We start from the raw sequence: 25,254 nt of genomic DNA on the forward strand, positions 1-25,254 counted from the left end.
GATAATTTATTTATTTATTTTTATTTTATATATATATATTTTTTGAGACAGAGTCTCACTTTGTTTCCCAGGCTAGAGTGCTGTGGCATCAGCCTAGCTCACAGCAACCTCAATCTCCTGGGCTCAAACGATCCTTCTGCCTCAGCCTCTTGAGTAGCTGGGACTACAGACATGTGCCACCATGCCTGGCTAATTTTTTTATGTATATATTTTTTAGTTGTCCAGCTAATTTCTTTCTATTTTTAGTAGAGACGGGGTCTCGCTCAGGCTGGTTTCGAACTTCTGACCTCGAGTGATCCACTCGCCTCAGCCTCCTAGAGTGCTAGGATTACAGGCATGAGCCACCGCACCCGGCCTGGATAATTTATTTTTAAAAAAGTTTATTTCTTACAGTTCTGGAGGCTAGGAAGTCCAAAAGCCTAGTGCCAGCACCTGGTGAGGGTCTTCTGGCTGCATCCTAACATGAAAGAAGACATCACATGGCAAGAGGGAAAGAGGCAGTGGCTCAGGTCTCTCTTCTTATAAAGCTGCCAGTCCTACCATGGGCCCCCACCCTGATGACTTTCTCTAATTCAAATTACCTCTGAAAGGCCTTACCTCCAAATACCATCCAAATATGAATTGGAAAATTAAGTTTCCAACACATAAAATTTGGGGACACATTCAAACCACAGCAGTGCCTATCACAGTGTTGCAGGGAGAATGAAATATGCTGTGTGGATACCACTGGCATTTACCATATGCTGGTCCCCTTCTCTACAACATCCAGCCCTCTGAGATAGGGCCTCTGATTTTCCCCTGCCTTAGGCTGCTTCCTCCAGGCCTGGGATTCTAATGGGAAGTTCAGGCTGAGTGGAGTAACTGCATGTGTCTGGAAGGCTAAAGCCCTGACTACAGGGGAGGGGATCCAGAGGGTTCAAGGTTACAGACTGTAAGCAGTAAACAGACTGTGGAGTCAAGCTGCCAGTCTGATGCTTACCAGCTAAGTGACCTTAGACAAGTCACTCTTTCCTCCTATCTAAAATAGGAAGATAATGATAAAATCTGCCCTATGGGGTTGTTATTAGATTAAATAAGCAATTACATACCAAAGGGCTTAGAACAGTTCCTGGCAAACAGTAAGGGCTCAATCAATTGGCTATTATTTTTATTTCCCTCTCCCCTCCATTCTAAGCAAGTAAACCAAATTTATACCAACAGGTTTTTTTCTCTCTGTGTCCCTCCTTCCCTCCCTGGCTCCCTCCTATCCTCTGTAGCTCATCCTATGTAACTGCCTTCAGAGAACACGATCCAACACAGATCCTTTAGAAAAGCAGGTTTATTGGTCAGGCTGCTCACCAGGACACAGCAATGTGAGAGGTTCCCTAGAGCCCGCAGAAAACTGCATCTGCCCACAACTCAGGCCCCTTCAGCCCAACAGCACCAAGGGATCTTGTCCCACAATCCCCATCCTCCCTCCACTGACATGTCTCCAACCATTCAGAGGAGAGAAGGGAACCCAGAAAAGGAAAAGAATGGAAAAAAAAAAAAAAAAAAAGCAAAGCTTTGTATTGTATAAAAGGTTTGTGTCCCCAGGCTCCCTCCCCCCACCCCTTAAAACAATTAGCTGCAATTCTAAAAAGCTGAACAGGGGAGAAGGAGGGAGCCCTCCAGCCCTCCCTTCAGGCTATGACTTGGAGGGAGAGGTTGTCCTTGCTTCTGACAAACTGCCTTTAATGGGGAGGAACAGTGGGACTGAAGTGTCAGGAGTAGAGCCTTGCCAGTGGCCAACAGACATCAGGCCCCAAAGATTCAGGAAAGGCACCCCTAATGACAAGGAACCGGGGATGTCTCAGCAAGTGCTGCAGCTCTGTGACACTAGCTCTAGGAAGGGATCTGGAGAAGGAACCAGTGCTGTCCCACCTCCCCTCCAGCTCTCAGCTTGGTGACCTGGCCATGAGCACCCCACCACCCCTAGCTCCCAGCCAACTGCTGCCACCTTCTGGGACCCTAATTTTCTGGGCTTCAAAGAATAGGCTGTCCTGGGGGGCACCACCCGGATCTCAGTTAAGGGATCAGGTTAGGCTTACCTCTCTTTCCTCTTTGGAGCATCACTTTCTCACACTGTTCTCCCTCCTGATTCTGAAAAGGGTCCTGGCGCCCTCTGAGAACCCGGCAAGATGGGTTTCTCATGCTGCTAATGAAACTTCTTTCTCTCTTCACCCATTTCCACCTTCTCCTGTTTGCCCATTCTCCTTCCCAAAGCCATAGCATGTGTTCCACGTGTGCAGAGGCATGAACATGTAAGTGTGCCCCACCCCGTCCTTCCCCAGGGCTCCTCTCGGCTCCAGCCTTCCTTGTTGGGACCCTTTGCAGATAGAGCCTGCGCTGGACCCTCATCCAGGCTGAGGGCTCATTCTGCCCTCTGCCCCCACCACCTCAGTTGCCCCCCCCCCCCCAAAGCTGCTTTCATGTCCTTCTAGTAGGATTCACTCTTTCCTCTTTGGGTAATTTTTTTTTTTTTTTTTTTGAGACAGAGTCTCGCTTTGTTGCCCAGGCTACAGTGAGTGCCGTGGCGTCAGCCTCGCTCACAGCAACCTCAAACTCCTGGGCTCAAGCAATCCTCCTGCCTCAGCCTCCCGAGTAGCTGGGACTACAGGCATGCGCCACCATGCCCGGCTAGTTTTTTCTATATATATTAGTTGGCCAATTAATTTCTTTCTATTTATAGTAGAGACGGGGGTCTTGCTCTTGCTCAGGCTGGTCTCGAACTCCTGACCTCGAGCAATCCGCCCGCCTCGGCCTCCCAGAGTGCTAGGATTACAGGCGTGAGCCACCGCACCCGGCCATCCTCTTTGGGTAATTTTGGCTTTGAAGCCCCAGGGGTCAGGATGGGAAGGAAGGGAAGAGCTCCGTGAGCAGGGAGTGAGCAGGGGAAACTGAGGGGAAGGAAGCCCCGAAAGGGGGCCCGACTGTGGAATCAGGGCACTTTCCTTCAGGACCTCCGACTTGGACAACTGAGACATGGATCGCCCCCCTTCCCATTTCCACCCGCACCACGTCCAAACTGGGGCTCTCCCCTGTGGGGGCTGCCTCCCTCTCCGGGCTTAACAGCTGTAAGACTCGGAGGAGTGCTCCTTGAAGGCAGGTGTTTTAAATCTAGAAACATCTCAGCCAGTTGGGGGCTGAGAGAGAATGCGAAAGAGAAAGTTCAGAAAGGGAAAGGAACAGGGTGGGGGCGGGGAGAGGCAGGGCCCGCGTCCTGCTCAGTCGCTGTCGCTCTTGTCCACCAGCACGGCGTCCGACTCCTCGGTGATCTCCAGCAGCGTGTGCACGTCGGGGCTGCTCCCGCGCAGCAGGTCGGCGGCCTCGCCGCGCTCGGCGCCCTCGTCGTCGTCGTCGGCGCCCACCTCCACCATCTCGGTGGCCTTCAGCACCTCCACCTCGCCCTCGCGGATCTTCTTGACGTGGAAGGTGAAGGGCGGCACCTTGTACACCGCCGTCTTGGAGCGCGCGTAGACCACGTGGTCGGGCGTGAAGGACTTGCGCAGCTTGTCGCGCGACGTCTTGAGCTTCTCGCGCCGCTCGGCGGGGACCAGGCGCGTGCCCAGCTTGTTCATGCGCTTCTCCAGGGTGTGCCGCGTCTTCTCCAGGTTCTCCTTGGTCTTGAGGCGGGTCTTCTCCAGGTTCTCGCGCGTGCGCACGCGGGTCTTCTCCATCTTCTCCTTGGAGAAGGCCTTCTTGAAGTCGTCCACGCGCCGCAGGCCGCTGCGCTTGATGCGCTCGGCGCGCGACTCCTCGATGACCTCCTCCACCTCCACCGCCTCGTCGGACGACAGCTCGAGCGCCGCCGCGTCCTCCTCGGGCCGCTCGCCCTCGCCCAGCTCGTCGCCCTCCTTCTCGGGCAGCGCCTCCGCCTCCTTCAGCGACTTGCTGACGCTCAGCTTGGCCGGCAGCTTCACTTCGTCCTAAGCGAGACAAGAGCGCACATGAGAGGGGGCACAGGAGCAGGGCCGGGCGGGGACGCGAGGGACCCGAGTCGGGGTGGTGGCGATCCTGGGGAGGGCAGTGGGGGCCCGCGCGGTACCCGAGAGATCGGCCTGACTCGTTTGCTGCTGTGTCCCCAGCGCCTGGCACAGAGCTGGGCACGTCGTGGGCGCTGGATAAGCTTGTGTTGAATGATGGTACCCACGGCGCGCGGAGGGAACCGAGCTTTGGGTCGGAAATGGGCCTGCATTATAATCGAGCTTTGCAGCCCTGCAACCATGTGCTCGCGCCCCCTACCGACCCCTCAGATCGTGTTAAACCGTCGCGGCCTCAGGGGACACGGCTTAACCTTGTAAGTGGGCGGAGCGCCCTCTGGTGCCCTAAGTCGCACACTGCCCGAGCCGGGCCAAATAGCCAGCGGCGGGAGTCTGCGTAGGTTGAGTTGGGTAGGGGTGTGAGCACACAGCCAATCTCAGGTGGCCCCCAAGTAGAGTGACTTGAAGGTAAAGAAAAGGGGGTGCGTTTTCCGGACTCAAGCCAGAACCAGCCTCAGAGAAGGAGAGCTGTGGTCATGTCCCATCCCGGTTGTTGCTTGACTTCCTTATGCTGTTTGGCCCCACTATGGTCACTGCCCCCCCCCATGTAGAAATTGACGTAGAAAAGAAGCAGCAGGCCGAGCGCAGTGGCTCATGCCTGTAATCCTAGCTCTCTGGGAGGCCGAGGCGGGTGGATTGTTCGAGGTCAGGAGTTCGAAACCAGCCTGAGCAAGAGCAAGACCCCGTCTCTACTAGAAATAGAAAGAAATTAATTGGCCAACTAATATATATAGAAAAAATTAGCCTGGCATGGTGGCGCATGCCTGTAGTCCCAGCTAGTTGGGAGGCTGAGGCAGGAGGATTGCTTGAGCCCAGGAGTTTGAGGTTGCTGTGAGCTAGGCTGACGCCATGGCACTCACTCTAGCCTGGGCAACAAAGCGAGACTCTGTCTCAAAAAAAAAAAAAAAAAAGAAAGAAAAGAAGAAGCAGCTGGCTAGAAGCCAAGGACATTTTCTCCCCAGTCTGGATATTTCTTCTGGTTCTGACTTCCCTGCCTTGGAATGGAAAGGAGAGATTACTATTCTATTCTTGCTTTTTTTCCCCAGGCCTGAGGTCAAGGGTCCAGGAATAGGAAGGTGGTCCCAGATTCCCCATGATCCTGGACCTCAGACCCACCTCTTCTTGTCCCCCTCTTCCCCTTGGAGGATCTAGTGCCAGCACTGTTTTCCACTCCAGGAAGATATTCCAAGATCTTGACTCTGGACCAACATTTCAGAATCTCAAGATCACTCCTTCCCCCACCCCACCCCATTAGAAGGTAGGGGAGGCTGAGCACAGAAAGGCAAAGGGGCATAACCCAGAACAGGATCTCCTCCTTGGCCCAGACTCTCTTTAAGGACTTCAGAATGAGAGAGTCTAGTTTTTCAAAAGGGTTTTCTGAAATTTGTTTCCCAGAATTGTAAGAAAATCCTATCTCCTGAGAAAATGAGACATTAACTAATCTCTCTCATAGACACGCACACACAGAGACACAAACACGCACACACCCCTAAACATAAGGCCACTCAGTATCTCTGCACCACCTGGTACAGAAATTCCTTCCCCAGCCCCCAGCCTCTTTCCTCTTCCCTCCCATCCACATCCCCCCAGAGTTTCCTGGTTTACACTGAAAACTAGGAACACCCGCTCCCAACTTCCTTCCCTCCCTGTCAATAGCATTAGCAGGGACAAAGAAAGAATGTGGCTCCACCTCTTCTCCCAACTGGGCACCAGCTCTGTTGGGCACCAAGCCACCTCCAGCTCTCTATTACCCTACTACACCTCCCAGCAGGCAAGGTGACTTGGACACACGGCATGCTGGGACTTGTAGTCTCCACGTGCGATAGGTGGCTTAGTGGTATCATGGATATCCTAGAGCATTCTGTTCATCCCTCTGCCTCTTATCATTCGCCCAGGCATTGGAGGGTGTTTTTCTTGTTCTGAGTGTAGGAGGGTCCCACCCTTTCTTAGCAGTCCCTCCAATTTCCAGGCCTACACTTTGGGTCTCCTGCTATCACCCTCCTCCTGCCTGCTACTGGAGTGGACTTAAACATTTTAGGACTTTCTAGGATCTAAACTCTCTACTACCTCTTCATCTATCTCCACCCAGAATTTACCTGTAGCTCTAGTATATATAAAAAAAATTCAGTTCTGATCTTGCCTTCATAGCCTCCCAAATTAAAAAACCCACCCACGCTCCACCAAAGGGTGGAGAGCCCCTCCTTTCACTAAGCTCAGACAATGTGCATGAGCTAGGGAGGGATTAAGGCCGACAGGCAGGGAATAGTCAGGAAACAGCCCCAGCTGCTGGAAAACAAATCCACATTGTCTCCCTGCCCTATCCCCAGCATCCTCCATTCTCCTCTATCCACCCACCACTGCTCCACCCCTACCCCTAAAGGCTGAGCTAGCTGGTTTTTCTGGCATCTGGCTTCCTAGATAAAGGTCTCTACCAGCTGAGCTTAGAAGTGAACGGGGGCTGGGGAGACAGCTGCAGAGAGAGCTGCAGAGGTCTTGCTTGTAGCCAATCCCATCTTCCTAGTGCCTGAGGAAAGGTCTCAAACTACAACATCAGGGAGGAATCCCAGTGAGGGAGGTTTCTTCCTGGATTTGGGAGAGTCACCCCAGACCAGAAAGGTACCTGGGGGATATAACCCGATTCATTGTAGGCTTCCCCTAGGGTGATGACTTATACCAGAGGAGCTGCCTTCTTGGTGGCAGGTCAGGGGCTATGAGAGAAAACACTTGACCTCAGACAATGTCCAGGAGGCTGGCTCTGGAGAGGGTATACTACCATTAACCTTTTCCCTCCATTAATGGTGTCTCTTTTCTCCCCCTTTCCAAGCCAGGTTTCCCCCATGACTCATGCTCTTAGAGTGCTATCTTGGACCCACCCAGTCTGCCTGTTGCTACAGCCACCAACACAATCCAAAAGCACCTCCCCCAACACTGGGCACACAGGCCAAGCACCTTTGTCCCACCCCTACTTCCCTGGCAGACCTCCTAAGCCAGAGGAGGGGCCTCAGGGGATGGCAGAGAGGGAGGGCTGTTTGTTCTGTTTTCCCGTTTTTTATTAAACAAAACCACCACTCCCAACAGGCTTGGTTTCTAGAGTTACCTTTAATGACCAGGTCTGAACAAAAACATGCACAGCTCACCCTGCCCCTCGCCAATCACACACAACCCCCACCCCAGGAAGGCCCTAGACCTAGATGGACTTAGAGGAGCCCCAGGGAGGCTCCCAGCTTCTTCCACTCTGTCCCCAATCCTGCTGTCTAAACTTAAGATATTCTGGCTTAGGGAATTTTTTAAATAAGATTATAATTTAATTGAGCACCTACTATGTGTCCAGCCTGTAGCCAGGCACCTCACATTTGTTAGGGAAAAGGGACAGGTACCACCTGGATCTGAGTAGGAGCCTCTCCTGACTTAGAGCTAATAAGCACTGTCCCCAAACACTGCCCAGGAACGGCCAGAGGGGACATTGGAGAGGTAACTCAGAGCCCAGGGTCTGCCTAGAGAGTCTGTTAGGAAAAGATGGAGAAGGGGGAGAGGTGAAGGTGAGAAAAGTCTCAAAAACTCAGGGCCTCCACTTTAGGTTGCCACAACAAGGAGATGAGAGATACCAAAAGAGAAGGTCCTTCCCTTCTCCTATGACATGCATTCTTGACTGGGGTGATATTGCCTCCACAAGGACAAAAATCGGTATCACAATGGTTCATGGTGCTCCAAAGAGCCACAGCACATAAACAGATACACAGTATATCTGTTGTACTAAAATTCCACGGGGGGAAAAAAAAAAAGAAGAACGAAAAATGAAAGAAAAACAAGATAAAAAAGAAAAATAAATAAAAATAAAATTCCACGGGGGAGATGGACAATTAGGTTAAAAATATCTAAAAAGGCTTCTTAGGGGGATGAACATGGGGGAGAAAATGTTGAGAAACACTGTGCTATAGTGAGACCCAAGGATCCAAGCCAGAGCCAGCTAAAATGTCCTCTTTTCTGGATTGAATTGGCAGCTTTTGGATGCCCTGCCCAGGGCAGGCTCTGGCAAACATAAGGGATCTCTTTGCAAAACATTTTCTAAAAGAAGTGGAAAAAATAAGTGTAAATGCTTTCCTCAGCTACAGGAAAGAGGCAGAGAGGGCACAGAACAGACCCCAGGCCATGAGGGCCCTCTCCAAGGAGGCGTGGAGCCAAGCTGGCCTATCCCCCAAGATGTGGAGGCAGGGGAAGGGAAGAATGAGCAGCCATGCGCAGTTTCATTCAGTGCAGCCGTGGGGTGCAGCCCCAGTAGGATGTTGCAAGTACCTACTATTAAAACAGAAACTAAGAGGTAAGGGAGGGCCCTTCCCCACTGCACACACCACATTTGCCTTAACCATGTACAACACAAGAGTGTTTTCATGATACCCACATCCAACCACCGGGGGCAGTGGTCTGGGATGGTGGCAGTCCCAACACTGAACACCACCAAGCAGCAGGCTGATGGTGGAGCAGAGTGACACTCCATGTCCACAGCCCCATGGGACCCAGGGGACCCTAAATGCTCCCACCGGCTTTCGGCTCCTCTGGAGTGGGCAGGGGCCCCAGCTCTGGGTAATAGGGCAGTGTCCTAGGCGTCTGGTCAAAAGGTGGGGGCTCAGGCACTGTCTCAGGCTTCGGGTCAAAGGGCTCAGTCTCAGGCAGAAGGTCAAAAGGCACGATCTTGGGTGTGGCCAGGTCAGAGGGTGCATTCAGCTTCTTCTTGGGCTAAGATGAGGAAAAGGGGTTTAGATGGGGCTTGGGATGGGTAAGGACGGGGTTGAGAGAAAGAGGCCTTGGTGGCATGCACAGCAGGGGTTGGTGAGGAAGGAGGGGACACAGGTCTTCAGGTGAAAAGAAACCACCTTTTAAATGCTTCTCACCTGGGCCCTGGGGCCGAGAAAGAGGTGGGGCAAACCCAAGCCCATGCTTCAACTGAACCCCTCCCTTCCTCCCTCTACAATCATCCCCAATCCGATCCTTGGGCTCCCACCTTCTACCCTAACCCAGCCATGGTGGTGGGGTGGCCATGGCTACTGGGGGCTAGAGTGGTGGAGGAAAGTGGCTGCTGGGGTGGACAAGGAGTTTTCTAAGAGTCCAGCTGTTGGACTATAACGAGGGAGGCTCAGCTGTATAAAAGAGAAGGCACGCAACTGTCATCAGAGCCAGAGGCTGCTAATCCCAGTTCTCCTTATTCCTGGGGCTGGGTGGCCACTGGGTGCCGCCCCGGATAAGCAGAGGGAGAGGCATGGAAGAGGGACATCCTGGCTATTTCCCTTTAGCCATGTTCCCGCCTTCTGCCTCCCTTGCACCCCATCCCCTACCCCCCCCACCTCCCATGGCTTGGGATATTAGACACTGAAATGCACAGAGAAATCAGAATCCAAAACCAAGCTATGTTTGTGACAGGGCCTATGTCCTGGGCACCCCACTGCAGCTCCCAGTGCTGCCTCCTCAGGGGCTGAGTTGCCACTCTTGCTTCCGGCAATCAGAAGTCAGGAGAGAGGAACAGTCGGGGCACTATCAGACTCTGCAACAGCAGTGTTCAGTAAAGCCTGTAGTCATAAAAGACCAAAGCAGCAGGTCCCCACCTGCCTCGAAGGGCACAGGGAAGAGTTGGGAGCAGCAGAGAGGCCGAGGAGAAAGGGGACCAAGATGACCCTCTTCTAGGCAGACGCAGAATCCATGCCAGGGCACAGCATGGCTGGCCAGGAGCTCCACGCCCCCCACCCCATTCCTCTCCCCTCCCACTGCCACTGGGCCAGGTGACCACACATTGTCTCCACTTCAGCACTCATGAGGCTGAGCAGCTAACAGCCACCAACGTTGGCCACATGTAGCCAACACTGCACACACACCTAAATGCACACAAACCAACCCAGCGCCAGGACTGTGGGACTAGCTCCCACAGAAAATAAAGGAGGCGGAACTCACCCTCATTTCTGCTGTAGAGCTGGAGAATGGAAGGAGGGGGTGGGGAGCAGTGAGTGTGGCAGAAGGGGCACACCTGGGTTCTGGCCCCAGCTTTGACCCCCAATCACGTGAGTGACAATAGGTTAGTGACTTCCTCTCTCTGAGCCCAGCTTCCCAAGCTACAAAATGAAAGACATGGAGATGATTTCCTTCAACTTCTTGGAGGTATCTTCCAGCTCAAAAGGTCAGAATGATGAAATATTCACAATGATATGGTTCCAAAAAATGGCACAAGCTGGCTGGCCATGGTGGCTCATGCCTGTAATCCTAGCACTTTGGGAAGCTGAGGTAGGAGGATCGCTTGAGGTCAGGAATTGGAGACCAGCCAGAGCAAGAGTAAGACCCCATCTCTACTAAAAATAGAAAAATTAGCCAGACATCGTAGTGCAGTCTCAGCTACTCGGGAGGCTGAGGCAGGAGGATCACTTGAACCCAGGAGTTTGAGGTTGCTGTGAGCTAGGCTGATGCCGCAGCACAGCAACAGAGCCCAGGCAATAGAGTGAGACTCTGTCTCAAAAAAAAAAGAAAGGAAGGAAGGAAGGAAGGAAGGAAGGAAGGAAGGAAGGAAGGAAGGAAGGAAGGAAGGAAGGAAGGAAGGAAGGAAGGAAGGAAGGAAGGAAGGAGAGAGAAAGAAACCAGAGCCCCAAGTTGGGAATATTTTTGGACAAAGATTTGGGGTTCCTCTGGAGAAAGGTAGTAGCCCTGGTCTGCCTTGAGTCCAGGAAGGAGATATAGATTGAATTAGGATTTGGGGAGGAGAAGCCAGCAGGCCCTCATTTCAGCCCTGGTGTGCTCTCTTTTAATGCCATAAGACACCTAACCCCTTAAATGCTTCCTGGTCCTATCCCCACACATTCAGAGCAGGTTTGATGGGTCTTAGTGGCTGGCATGTACAGGTCACCAATTTTGCCTCCTCAAATCTGCTCCAGAGGCTAGGCGCAGTGGCTCACGCCTGTAATTCTAGCACTCTGGGAGGCCGAGGCAGGAGGATCACTTGAGCCACAGAGTTTGAGGTTGCAGAGAGCTACAATGATGCCACTGCACTCTACCCAAGGCGACAAAGTGAGACTCTGTCTCAAAAAAACCAAAACCTGCTCCAGAAAACCATTTTTAGTCATGCACTACATATCAACATTTTGGTCAATGCCAGACCACATATACATTGGTGGTCCTATAAGATTATAGTGGAGCTAAAGAATTCCTGTCCCCTAGTGACATCTTAGCCATCATAATGTCATGTCTCAACACATTGCTCATGTGTTTGTGGTGATGCTGGTGTAAACAAACCTATAGGGCTGACAGTCATATAAAAGTGAAACACATCCAATTATGTAGAGTACACAATACTTGACACTAGCCCGGGCATAGTGGCTCATACCTGTAATCCTAGCACTCTGGGAGGCTGAGGCAGGCAGATTGCTCGAGGTCAGGAGTTCGAAACCAACCTGAGCAAGAGCGAGACCCAGTCTCTACTATAAATAGAAAGAAATTAATTGGCCAACTAATATATATAGAAAAACATTAGCTGGGCATAGTGGTGCATGCCTATAGTCCCAGCTATTTGGGAGGCTGAGGCAGCAGGATTGCTTGAGCCCAGAAGTTTGAGGTTGCTGAGAGCTAGGCTGATGTCACAGCACTCACTCTAGCCTGGGCAACAAAGCAAGACTCTGTCTAAAAAAAAAAAAAATACTTGATACTGATAATAAAGGACTATGTCACTGGTTTATGTGTTTACTATAGCATACTTTTTATTGATATTGTAAAGTATACTACTCCCTCTACTTATAAAAAACAAAAAGTTAACTATAAAACAGCCTCAGGCAGGTCCTTTAGGAGGTATTCCAGAAGAAAGCACTGTTATCATAGGAGATGACAGCTTCATGCATATTATTACCTTCCTCTGACGACCTTCCAGTGGGACAAGATGTGGAGGTGGATGACACTGATATTGATGATCCTGACCGTGTGTAGACCTAGGTTAATGTGTGTGTTTGTACCTTAGTTTTTCACAAAATTTTTTTTTTTTTTTTTTTTTTTTTTTTTTTTTTTTTGAGACAGAGTCTTGCTTTCTTGCCTAGGCTAGAGTGAGTGCCGTGGCGTCAGCCTAGCTCACAGCAACCTCAAACTCCTGGGCTCAAGCGATCCTCCTGCCTCAGCCTCCCGAGTAGCTGGGACTACAGGCACGAGCCACCATGCCCGGCTGATTTTTTTTTTTTATATTATATATATTAGTTGGCCAATTAATTTCTTTCTATTTTTATGGTAGAGACGGGGGTCTCGCTCAGGCTGGTTTTGAACTCCTGACCTCGAGCAATCCGCCCGCCTCGGCCTCCCAGAGTGCTAGGATTACAGGCGTGAGCCACCGCGCCCGGCCAAAAATTTTTTTTTTTTTTTTTTTTTTTTAAATTACTTTTTAAAGGCTGGGCTTGGTGGCATGTGCTTGTAATCTAAAATCTTTTACGCTGTATTTTTGACTGTATCTTTTCTATGTTTAGATATGCTTAGACACATAAATACTTACCACTGAGTTACAACTGCCCACAGTGTTCAGTACAGAAACATGCTGTACAGGTAGATTTGCAGCCTACGAGCAGTAGGCCATACCCTGTAGCTTAGATACATAGTAGACTATACTATTTACATTGTGCAAGGACACTCTATGATGTTCATACAATGATGAAATTGCCTGATGACACATTTCTGAGAATGTATCCCAGTCGTTATGTGATGCATGACTATATTTCCATTTTACACCTCTCCCACCATTTTTGGATTCTAAAAGAACTCTAATAATATCCCATTGTTGCCTGGGAGAATTGGCTGTTTAACAATCATAGTTCTACCTGTTTGAATGGTGTCTTAAGAGCAACCGCCTCCAAACCCACAATGTGGCCTGATCCTCCCATAGCTCTTAGTCCACTGGCTCCTATTACTAGTAGAACTCGCTTCTCTCACTCACTAGCTGTTGTCTAGCTAAGTGTCGCCTCATAGGATGTGATGCCAAAGTGCTAGTTTTTGTTTGGGAGGCAGGGAGGGAAATGCCAGAGAAGGGCAGTAATAACTCAAAATGAGAGCTCTGATGAACCAGGGATGGGAGGTGCTGAATTTCTTGTGTGTGTGTGTACGTGTGTCCCATGCAAACTTAACCTGTGAAATCATTATGTCTAGCAGTTCCTTGACTCAGGGGTGGGGCCACACAAGGGATTCCCTCCTTTTCCCAGGAATAGGGTGTGGGAGACCAGATGAGTTGATCCCACACCTGGGGCCTTCCTGTCCCCTGGTGCTTTCCACCCCACCATTGCCACGTCAGCACCTCCCACATCTGCAGTAGGGAATACAGCATCCCCTGCCTGCTTCCCCTCCAAAGAATTCACACCATCCCAGGAGCCCCTTCTACAAATCTCTCACTCTCTTTGCCTGGCCACCCAAGCATCCCACCCCCCCAGCTGGACTTCTCCATAAATGCTGCTGCCCCCAATCTTCCCTATTAGGTCTGCCAAGGCACAGAGCTATTTTTATCTCATTTTCTTCTCTGGCCTGTGGACCTCGGAGAGGAGTGGCCTCTGCTTTCCTCCAGCAGCTGAGTTCCCATCTCTCACCCCCACCTGGAACATCTGCTTTACAGCTCAGGAAGTTCTGCTTCCCCTCAGCCTCACCCAGTTGCTGGAATCTTTTCCTTGCCTCTGAGTTCCTCCCAGGAGTTGGGACCATTTTAGTTCTTAGTTATTTCCCCCTGTAGCTTCAGGACTCGATTTGGGCCATTCTTGCTACCTCAACTCTCAGCCCACCACTGGCCTTGATTTAGTACAGATGCAGTAGAAGCCACCCTGGGATTAGAACTCACCCCCCCACACACACACACACAAACACACAATATACATAGACACATCCCTGGGGGATGCCACTGGCTTCTGCAGAGAAGTCTTTCTCCCTCGATACCTTTCCTTCTCCCAGAATCTCCACCTTTGGCATAGGGAGGTTTACCTTGAGGCCAAGAACTTTCCTGGGTTCTATGGCCTGGGACATTTAGAGTGAGAAGGGTCACTCATACAAGCTTTTTTATGGTGGCCTTATACCACACCGGGCTAGGGAGAAAGTATAGAGCTGGCTTGCTGTCCCGGGACTAAGTGGGGTGTGGCCCCTGGAACAAGCTGGGTGTGGTAGCTCACGCCTATAATTCCAGCATTTTGGGAGGCTGAGGTGGGAGGGTTGCTTGAGGCCAGGAGTTTGAGACCAGCCTGAGCAACACAGCAAGACAAAAAAAAATTTAGAAACTAGACCAAGCGCGGTGGCTCACACCTGTAATCCTAGCACTCTGGGAGGCCCAGCCAGGAGGATCATTTGAGCTCAGGAGTTCAAGACCAGGCTGAGCAAGAGTAAGACCCCATCTCTACTAAAAAAATAGAAAGAAATTAGCTGAATAACTAAAATATATATAGAAAAAATTAGCTGGGCATGGTGGTGCATGCCTGTAGTCCCAGCTACTAGGGAGGCTGAGGCAGGACGATCCCCTGAGCCCAGGAGTCTGAGGTTGCTGTGAGCTAGGCTGACACCACAGTACTCTAGCCCAGGCAACAGAGTGAGACTCTGTCTCAAAAAAAAAAGCAAACAAAAAACAAAACAACCCTTTTTGTCCCTTTGTTTTGCTCTCCCTTTGCTGCAACAGTGGGTCCGGCAGTCGTCTGTGCCATATATATCATGCTCTGTAAACCTGTATCTTGCTCTTGCCCTATCTGTCTCTCCTCGATAAACCTCATTTTCATGTTTGCCTTAAAACAAAACAAAATATAACAAAAAAACACCTCACAGGTCCCCCTCTCATCCTCCAATCCTGCTTCCTCCAAGCAGTTAGATAAATGGAAACAGCTCTGGGGAAACGTTTTCTACCCAAATAGTGCCATAAGTGTGGGGAGCAAAGCTTTTCAAAGTCCAAGTAAATGCCTCTTGGGTAAGGGCAGGGAGGAGCACAAGTGCCATTTCTGCCACTGTCCCACCACGGCCTCAACAGGTGCCAGCTCACCCACCTCCCTGTCTCAACTCTCCCCAGACTGCATCTCTCTTAATTCCTCCCAGAGAAGCCAAGCAAGGACCTCACCTCATCCCAGATGGTCACTCAGAACCCGGCTGGTACCAGGATCAGTGGAATCACAGCTCCCTGACAGGGGTCTTCTCACGTGTGGGAAAGCTGGCCTTCCCCCCCCCTTCCCTTCAGGAGGGAGAGACAGGAAGAGGGAGCATAGACCTACCCTGCCTGCCCCATGATCCCGCCTCCTGGGGTAGGAGCATCTACCAGGCTTTTAGGAAACAGGGAGGAGGCAGGGCTAGGGACAGTCCCGTCCAGCCCAAGATCCCTAAGCCCTCAGTTCAGACTCATCCCTGTTGGGACTGGGGAGGAGAAGCGGAGAGGAGCAGCAACACTGAGACTCCCAGGTTTATTTGGGGATAGGATACAAAAACTCCATTTTTACCCAGGCAGGAGGAATGGGGAGAGGTGCAAAGCGCACCAGCCTCCTCCCATGCTGCTCCCGGCGTCCGCCCCCGCAGGCATGAGGGTGATTCACCGCGCCTAGACCGCGGGACCCCGCGGAGGCTGTGCGCCCCCCTCCGCCCGCCGCTGGCGCACCCCTTACGCCCACCCTGCCCCGCCAGCTTCCAGGAGGCCGTGAGCCGGCGCGCAGAGGGCTGGCGTGTGCTCAAGGGCCTAAAAACGCCTGGAGGCCACGGTAACACCGCAGCCGAGGGACGGGGGCGGGCAGCAGAGGCTGATGCGGGGGCGTGGGGTCCGGGGAGGGGGGCTGGCGGTCGCTTCCCTCGGCTGGCGCAGCCCCCGCGGGTGCGTGCCTGAGCCCTGAATCACCCGCTATATCGGGCCAGCAAGCGCGGAGGCCCCAGGCCCGGGCCCCGCCGCCAGTGTCCGCTTACAGCGGGCCCCAACGGCCGCCAGGGACCCCTGGGTGTCCCGGAAACTTCCTCCAAGTTAGAAAGACGGTTTGACAGAGCCAAGTTGGGAACGGTCTGTCAGGGGCAGCGTCCCCGCGTCCAGTCCCCTAACTCGGTTCTGCTACAAGTTTGAGACCCGAGGGACGGGGCTGGGTGGGGACGTGCAGGGTGCAGAGCGCGCCCTTCTGCACGCCCAAGAGTCCGCCGCTCCCCCAGCCCAGCCCAGCCCAGCCGCGCTCGCCGGAAGGAGGGTGGATCTCCAGAGCGCCCAGGCCAGGCTGGCCGGAGAGCAGTGCCCCGGGCAGGTTTCCCACCCCAAACCCCAGGCGGGGTACGCGGGCCGGGCGCAGGAGTTTGGGGTGCGGTCTGCCCCGTGGGCTCACCTGGTAGATCATGACTTTGAAGTTGCGGCGCCGCAGCAGCTCGGCCTCATTGACCTCCAGCTTCTTGATCTGGCCGGCCTGGCGCTCCAGGCTGCCGCGCACGGTCTTCACGTTGACGCTGACCTTGCGCACCTTCTCTAGCAACTTGCTCACTGTGTTACTCGTGGTGGCGTGTGCCTTGCTCAGCTTGCTCAGCTCGCCCTGGATGCTCTGCACGGCGCCCTCCATCTCCGCCTGCCGCTCCTCCAGCTGGGCTTGGGTCAGCTGGATCTGGTCGACGGCGCCGATGATTTTGTCCAGAAGGCTTAGCACCAACACTCCATTCACCTGGTCCGACTTGATCAGCTCCTCAGAGCCGGCCCCGGACGGCTCCTCCGCTGCCGGCGCCCCCACGGGGGAGGGCTCCGGGCCCTCGGAGTCGGGGTACCCGGGAAGCGGCCGCTCGACGATGTGGAGCGTGACGTCCTCCATGGCTACCCGGAGCCGAGCGAGGCCGGCCGGGTGGAGCTGAAGCCGGAGCGGGAGACCTGGAGAGAAGAAGGAGCGGGAGGGGGAGAGCGATCGAGAGCAGAGAGCAGAGGAAACTCGAGCCACGTCCGTGCGCACCGGGACCGCGGCCAGAACTGTGGGGCGGGGGATCTGTGCGCACCCTGGCTCCCGGGCCAAACCCTGGAGTCTCGTCGCGCATTGGCTGGCTCCATCCCAGAAAGGGAGGGACCGAGGCAGAAGGGGAGACCAACGAGGGGGAGCAGGGGAGGGGGACCCGAGAGCCGAGTGCCCCACCCTTCCCAGGATGGTTGGAATAGTTGGAGCGGGAGACCAGGGCCTCCGCTGGCAGCGCAGGCAGCTGGAGCGGGGCTGGGGCGAAGGAATGTGAGTTGAGGAAGGGAGTCAGGTCTTAAGTGCGTTGCGTCCCGTTTCCCTTTTTCCTCTCTCCCGTTTTTTTGCTCATAAGCAAACTGACTTGATCTGAAAGCCTTTTAAGATATAGAGCTGGGAGTTGGGTGGACCATGAGATCCTGAAAGTAGTATAGGCAAAACATTGCATTTGCCTGTGCCTAGTTTTCAAGTGCAAAGGGATCGCTACTGTCTAAGATCTTTTCGACCGCCAAGTTACCAACCCACTGTTCTAAAAGCTGTAGGGGTTGTTTGCGGAAGGGAAGGAAAACTTAGGTTCACGTCGGTGCTGAGGGGTCTGCGAAGCTCCTCTAGATTCCTCTTAGAATTGTCCTAACAGAGTAAGATTTAGATGGTCAATGAAACAGAAGTAAAACTCTTTTCCCCACCTTTCAGCTCTCTAAAAATCACCTTTCCCCGTGCTACGCCCCCCACAACCAGGTTTCGCTGGCACCAGTCCCAGAGCAGAATCTGAGTCCATTCATCCCTCTAGATCCCAGAGACCAGCGCTAGACAACCAGAGAGATTGGTGATTCCTATCACCTCCTTTGACAGGCAGGAAAAGGTGGGTCTGGAGAAGACAGGTGACTTGCCAGAGGTGACTCGCAGGCTAGTGTTGGCATCGACTTGAACCCCGTCTCTGGACTGCTGCTGTCTTGCTCTTCCTACCTTAGCACTCTGAGCCTTTCACTGGGGCAGGGGGTGGGCAGCCAGGGCCACCCCCATGTGCTGGTTGGAGCTTGCTGGCTTGTAGATACACTAGTAATAAAACACATTTTCATTCGCGGTGGGTACAAAGGAGCCGTCAGTTCTGAGCAGGCCCAAGGAGGGTCTTTAGCGGAGAAGCCCAGAGAAAGAGGCTGCCCATCCTCCCCTGTTTGGCGCCCTGGCAGCGCCCTGGCTCTGTGACTCCCCTGGAGCCACACCAGCTCCCTTTCCCACAGAAAAGCTGCAACCTTTTTCCCTGCTTTGGAAACCAAGCTTGGGTTTCCCCAGCTGGTTGCATGATGGTCTCGGCAAAAGGTTACTTCTAGTCTGGCATCCATTGTCATTAGAGAGACAGCAAAACTGCCGTGTGGGGACCCCAGGCCTCCTCAATCCAGAGAAACCACCGAGGCAGAAAAGGAGCCCCAGCACACAGTGGCTGAGATAGTACCCTATCAGACTACTGCATAAAATACTTCCCCTAACACTTCAATAGCTGTTTCCTGGAGAACAAGCAGCTTTCCCATTGGAAATCCAAGTAGAAGGAACTGGTATATAAAATCTTATATTTACATAGAGCTCTTAGAACTGGCAGGTTACCAATGTATTTTAGAATTTAAGAGAAATGTTCCCTTAGGCCAGCTGCAAAAAAAAAAAAAAGAGAAATGTATTATAGTAATTTAAGTTCCTTCTACTGAGGATTGATAAAGCTTTTAGAAAAAAGAACAGTGACAGCAGAGAACCTGATTTGATTAGATTATTTTAACAGATGACATGCAAGGTACAAATGCAAATAGCACCCAAAGAAATACAGTGAAAAGAAATTTTATTTCTACCTCTGTCTCTAGTAACTAGTTCCTTTTCCAGGAGTCATCAATTCTACTATTCTCTTGTGGAATTTTCTACAGAAAATTTCTGCACATATGATCATGTACATATATATATAGTTCGACACTTCACTTTTTTCAGTTATTAATATAGCTTACAGATTGTTTCATACCAGTACATGTAGAACTGCCTCCTTTTCCAGTGTATAGATATACTATATTTATTTAACCAGTTCTCTATTGATGGACATTTACAGATTACAATTCAAACTGGGAGGCAGGGCTGGGGGAGGTTGCTGAAGAGACGTTTTAGTGGTTGATTTGGTTTGTGTAGTCACACGTTTGCTAAAAGGAATTAAGTCCACAACATTCTAGCTTTCACATCAGGAAAGTATTTCTATTCCCCTTCTTCAAAAAGGAGTGTCAGAATTTGTGATGAGTCAAGTTATGGCCCAGGGATAGTCCAGTGAGTATATCTCTGACTCATTTGGTGCCTCCTTAAGAGAGAATTTTTGCAAAAGGGCTCTACCCCTGCATGCCTATGTTGGAGAAAAATCTGCATCAACAAGTTTCTTTCACATTCCTCTTCTTACTAAATGCCAGCTAAGACCAACAGGGGGCATGCTCAGCCTTGGTGCACTAGCTTTACCAACACAGACACCCAACCCTGGAGCAGAAAAATCCTTTCCAGAGCATTTCACTCCATTTCAGTAAAAACAAGCAGTTTCTCTTCATTTGTAATTGCATTCAGCATGCCATTGCTTGCATTCAGGATTGATGGTTTGCATTTTCCATTGCTCACTCTCTTTACTGAAAGGCACACTGCTCCATTGTGTGCTTTCAGCTGCTGAGAAAGAGTCCATAAAAGGGATAGTGAGGTCAAAGCAAACAACCCCTTTGGCCCAGAAAAAGAACACCAGGATGCAACCATGTCAGCAGCTAGAATTTCACAGCCCTCTATCCTATTCCTCCATCCATCCATTTGGTCAATAAAGTGTGATGACTTATCATGAGCCATCATGAGCCAGCTATTGGGCTAGGGACTTTAATGTGGATAAACAAAGTCGAATCCCTCCTGTTGAGAAGCTCCTAGTGTACTAGTGTAGCAAGAGACACAAATGCTCATTCTTTTTTTTTTTTTTTTGAGACAGTCTTACTCTATCACTCTGGGTAGAGCACAGTGTCGCCATCATAGGTCACTGCAACCTCAAACTCCTGGGCTCAAGTGACCCCCTTGCCTCAGCCTCCCAAGTAGCTTGGATTACAGGCATGCATCACCACCCCCAGGTAATTTTTCTATTTTTAGTAGAGATGGGGTCTTGCTCTTGCTCAGGCTGGTCTCCAACTCTTTTTTTTTTTTTGAGACAGAGTCTCACTTTGTTGCCCAGGCTAGAGTGAGTGCCATGGCGTCAGCCTAGCTCACAGCAACCTCAAACTCCTGGGCTCAAGCAATCCTTCTGCCTCAGCCTCCCAAGTAGCTGGGACTATAGGCATGCGCCACCATGCCCGGCTAATTTTTTTTTTCCCTATATATATTAGTTGGCCAATTAATTTCTTTCTATTTTTAGTAGAGACGGGGTCTCACTGTTGCTCAGGCTGGTTTCCAACTCCTGACCTCGAGCAATCCACCATCTCGGCCTCCCAGAGTGCTAGGATTACAGGCGTGAGCCACCGCGCCCGGTCTGGTCTCCAACTCTTAAATTCAAGTGATCCTCCTGCCTCCCAGAGTGCTAGGATTATAGGGATGAGTGACCTTACTCCTGGCCTGCATAACTTGTTTCTGACACAATGTAGAAGGTGTTCCCCAGCTTAGGGAAGGTGGTCACTACTTTCAAGTAGAGAAAGGTTAACAGGGGAGGGTTTCCAGGTACCAATTGGGGGAAGGGACCCCCCTTCCAGCCTCAGTAATGTGAGGTGTGAAAGTGCACAGGGGAGTAGCCAGGTATTGCTCAACTTCTCTTATCAATGTTTACATAGTCTTATCAGTTTACATTTAGGAGATCCTGCAAAAGAGTGATATGTCACATTCAGTTTTGAATGCCTGCTGGGAGACATCCCAGGGAGACAGTGGGTTTTGTTAATGATAAATGGTGGGGATGAATGATATGTCTTCACATCAGAAAAACCATCCTGCAAGAAAGCCCAGCCCTTTGCAGCTAGCTTACAGCTGCTACAAACAGCAGTGACTTTTTTTCACCAGTTTTATGGGCACTATTCTTGTCTCTCTGGTATACATATATGAAAAACACTTATAATATTTGTATATTTCTCTTCCTCAAAAATTTCTTCCTTCTCCTTCAAACAGTAATATGTAGGGTAATTTCCTGAACTAGAAAATAATCAAAATTATTTATTAAGTGCTAATTTATGTATAATTTAAGGTGGGAGTTTTAGCCGTGATTCAAGCTAACAAACGGAAAACATTAAGAAAACAAGTTAATGAAAATGCTGTAAAACCTCTCCTCCTAGAGATAGAGAACATATCTCTATTATCTTTCAATTATTTATTTTTTTAAGAGATGGGGTCTTGCTCTGTTGCCCAATATGAAGTATGTACAATGGCACAATCATATTCATAGGTCATTAAATATGAAATGTCAGATTTCAAGTCAAAAGTGTAGTTTTTGTTTGTTTGTTTGTTTGTTTTTGTTTTTGTTTTTTTTAAGACAGAGTCTTGCTTGTTGCCCAGGCTAGAGTGAGTGCCGTGGCGTCAGCCTAGCTCAGAGCAACCTCAAACTCCTGGGCTGAAGCAATCCTTCTGCCTCAGCCTCCCGAGTAGCTGGGACTACAGGCATGCGCCACCATGCCCGGCTAATTTTCTCTATATATTAGTTGGCCAATTAATTTCTTTCTATTTATAGTAGAGACGGGGTCTTGCTCTTGCTCAGGCTGGTTTCGAACTCCTGACCTCGAGCAATCCGCCCGCCTCAGCCTCCCAGAGTGCTAGGAAAAGTGTAGTTTTTTTATACTCAAACAAGAAGTGGCACAATTAATCAAAGTATGCACCCAAACTATCAACATAGGTTTGCCATCTTAATGGTAGCTTGTTTATGCCAGCAGTGGAAAAGCCTGGAGAGTGAGTGGCAATGAAATCTGGAAAGGTATTTTCCACAGCTTGTTGAGAATTGAATATTTTTCCTTGCAAGAAGTGGTCCAAAGCCTGGAAGAAGTGGTAGTCAGTTGGTGCAAGGGCTGGTGGATGACAGAGAGTTTCCAAGTCCAGCTTCTGCAATTTGAGCAGCATTGTCTGTGTGACATGTGATTGAGCACTGTCTTGCAACAGGACTGGCCTGTCTCTATTGACCAATCTTGGCTATTTAATCGTGCATCCTCATCATTTCATCCAATCGGTTGCAGTAGGCATCTGCTGTAATCCATTGACCAGATTTCATGAAGCTGTAGTGGATAATACCAGTGCTGGACCACCAAACAGATACCATTATCTTTTTTTGATGAATATTAGGTTTTGGACTGTGTTTCAGCACTTCATCTTTATCCAACCATTGTGCTGAACACTTGCGATTGTCAAAAAGAATTCATTTTTCATCACACATAACAATATGGTGTAGAAATTGTGTGGCAGCAAAGAAAGGCAAGCTTCGAGACGATTTCTCTGCTGATGCTCGTTTAATTCATGGGAACCCATCTACCCAGCTTTTTTACCTTGCCGATTTGTTTCTAATGGTCCAATATTATTGAAATAGTAACATCAAACCTTGCTGCTAATTCACACATAGGTTGAGATGGATTCGCTTCTACTACAGCTTTCAGCTCATCATTATCCACCTTGGTCTTAGGTCACCCATGTAGCTCATTTTCAAAATTAAAATCGCCAGAATACAGTCGGGTGCAGTGGCTCATGCCTGTAATCCTAGCACTCTGGGAGGCCGAGGCGGGAGGATTGCTCGAGGTCAGGAGTTCGAAACCAGCCTGAGCAAGAGTGAGACCCCGTCTCTACTATAAATAGAAAGAAATTAATTGGCCAACTAATACATATAGAAAAAGTTAGCCGGGCATGATGGCACATGCCTGTAGTCCCAGCTATTTGGGAGGCTGAGGCAGCAGGATTGCTTGAACCCAGGAGTTTGAGGTTGCTGTGAGCTAGGCTGACGCCATGGCACTCACTCTAGCCTGGGCAACAAAGCAAGACTCTGTCTCAATAAAATAAAATAAAATAAAATCACCAGAATGGAACTTCTCACACTATGGCTGTACTGTGCGTTCATTAGCCACATCCTTCTCAAACACTTCATTGATAATTCAAGCTACATTGGTTCCAGGACGGAACTCATATTCGAAAAATAACACAATTTTTTTACTTATCCATGGTTTCACAAAAGTTGCTCTAAAAAATGTGAAAGATAATCACAAACCGAACAGTGTGTTTGAAAGACTGAGGACCTTCACAATAGCATAAAACAAGAAGTGTCAAAGTGAAATGTCATATATCAACTGTCAAACTCAGTACTTAAGGAAATAGGACATTTCATACTTAATAACCTAATAGCTCACGGCAGCCTGAATTTTGTTGATCCTCCCATCTCAGTCCCCTGAGCAGCTGGGACTACAGGTGTGAGCCACCACACCTGGCTAATTAAAAACAATTTTTTGTGTGTATAGATGGGGTCATTGATATGATACCCAGGCTGGTCTTGAATTCCTAGCTCCAAGTAATCCTCCCTGCTTGGCTTCTCAAAGTGCTGGGATTACAAATGTGAGCTGCCTTGCCTTGCCTAGCCCCAATTTGTATTTATTTATTTATTTTTGGAGACAGAGTCTCGCTTTGTTGCCCAGGCTAGAGTGAGTGCCGTGGTGTCAGCCTAGCTCAAAGCAACCTCAAACTCCTGGGCTCAAGCAATCCTTCTGCCTCAGCCTCCTGAGTAGCTGGGACTACAGGCATGTACCACCATGCCCGGCTAATTTTTTCTATATATATTAGTTGGCCAATTAATTTCTTTCTATTTATAGTAGAGATGGGGTCTCGCTCTTGCTCAGGCTGGTTTCGAACTCCTGACCTGGAGCAATCCTCCCACCTCAGCCTCCCAGAGTGCAAGGATTACAGGCGTGAGCTACAACACCCAGTCCCCAATTTGTCTTTGAGACTCTTCCCACTTGGCCTAGGGACACTGTATTATTTTTATTTATTTATTTTCCCATTTGCTAGCTTACTTTTCTTCCATTCATTTTCTTCTTCTTTTTTTTTTAAAATAGCTTTTGTTTGTTTATTTTGAGACCAAGTCTCACTCTGTTGCCCAGGCTGGAGTGCCATGGCATCAGCCTAGCCACAGCAACCTCAAACTCCTGAGTTCAAGCAATACTCCTGCCTCAGCCTCCCGAGTAGCTGGGACTACAGGTGTGAGCCATCATGCCCTGCTAATTTTTTCTCTTTTTGTTAGTAGAGACAGGGTCTTGCTCTTGCTCAGGTTGGTCTCAAACTCCTGAGCTCAAGCGATCCTCCCACCTTGGCCTTCCAGAGTGCTAGGATAACAGGCATGAGCCATCACATCCAGCCTTAAATAGGTTTTAAAGCTTCCCCCAAAATTAAAAAAGGAGTGTTGTTGAGATAGAATTCACATACTACACAATTCACCTAAAGGATACAATTTAATAGTTCTTAGTATATTCACAAAGTTGTGTAACAATCAACTTTGAACATTTTTATCACCCCAAAAAGAAACCCCTATCATGTAAAAAACAAATTCAGCCTTACTAAAGAGAGACTTTAGGCTGGACATGGTGGCTCATGCCTGTAATCCTAGCACTCTGGGAGGCCAAGGCGGGAGGATTGCTTGAGCTCAGGAGTCTGAGGTTGCTGTGAGCTAGGCTGACGCCATCATCCTCAGGCAACAGAGTGAGATTCTGTCTCAAAAAAGAAAAAAATAGGGAGACTTTATTTGAAAGGATTTTTTTTTTTTTTTTTTTTTTTTTTGAGACAGAGTCTCACTCTCTTGCCCAGGCTAGAGTGTCATGGCATCAGCCTAGCTCACAGCAACCTCAAACTCCTGGGCTCAAGCAATCCTTCTGGGCCAGAGCGCGGTGGCTCATGCCTGTAATCCTAGCACTCTGGTAGGCTGAGGCAGGAGGATTGCTTGAGGTCAGGAGTTCGAAACCAGCCTGAGCAAGAGCGAGACCCCATCTCTACTATAAATAGAAAGAAATTAATTGGCCAACTAATATATATAGAAAAAATTAGCCAGGCATGGTGGTGCATGTCTGTAGTCCCAGCTACTCGGGAGGCTGAGGCAGCAGGATCGCTTGAGCCCAGGAGTTTGAGGTTGCTGTGAGCTAGGCTGACGCCATGGCACTCACTCTAGCCTGGGCAACAAAGTGAGACTCTGTCTCAAAAAAAAGAAATCCTTCTGCCTCAGCCTCCCGAGTAGCTGGGACTACAGGCATGCACCACCATGCCCAGCTAATTTTTTCTATATATATTTTTTAGTTGGCCAATTAATTGCTTTCTAT

At 50.0% G+C, this 25,254-nt stretch overlaps 1 protein-coding gene across 1 annotated transcript; it reads right to left on the reverse strand.

Moving 5' to 3' along the window:
• Positions 1-1,300: 1,300 nt before the first annotated feature.
• Positions 1,301-17,006, reverse strand: CAVIN1 (caveolae associated protein 1). The gene is made up of 2 exons (XM_012743207.2): positions 16,364-17,006; positions 1,301-3,947 (listed from the first exon to the last, which is right to left on the reverse strand). The coding sequence occupies exons 1-2, from the start codon at positions 16,832-16,834 to the stop codon at positions 3,246-3,248; spliced, it is 1,173 nt and encodes a 390-aa protein (XP_012598661.1). The 5' UTR covers positions 16,835-17,006; the 3' UTR covers positions 1,301-3,245.
• Positions 17,007-25,254: the final 8,248 nt, after the last annotated feature.

The sequence above is a fragment of the Microcebus murinus genome, chromosome 18, assembly GCF_040939455.1.
Source record: "Microcebus murinus isolate Inina chromosome 18, M.murinus_Inina_mat1.0, whole genome shotgun sequence".
Lineage (NCBI taxonomy): Eukaryota > Metazoa > Chordata > Mammalia > Primates > Cheirogaleidae > Microcebus > Microcebus murinus.

Coding starts and splice junctions, on each gene's coding strand:
- CAVIN1 (XM_012743207.2), bottom strand. CDS start 16,834: ATGGAGGACGTCACGCTCCACATCGTCGAGCGGCCGCTTCCCGGGTAC. Junction 3,948..16,363: donor TCAAAGTCATGATCTACCAG/GTGAGCCCACGG, acceptor TGTCTCGCTTAG/GACGAAGTGAAGCTGCCGGC.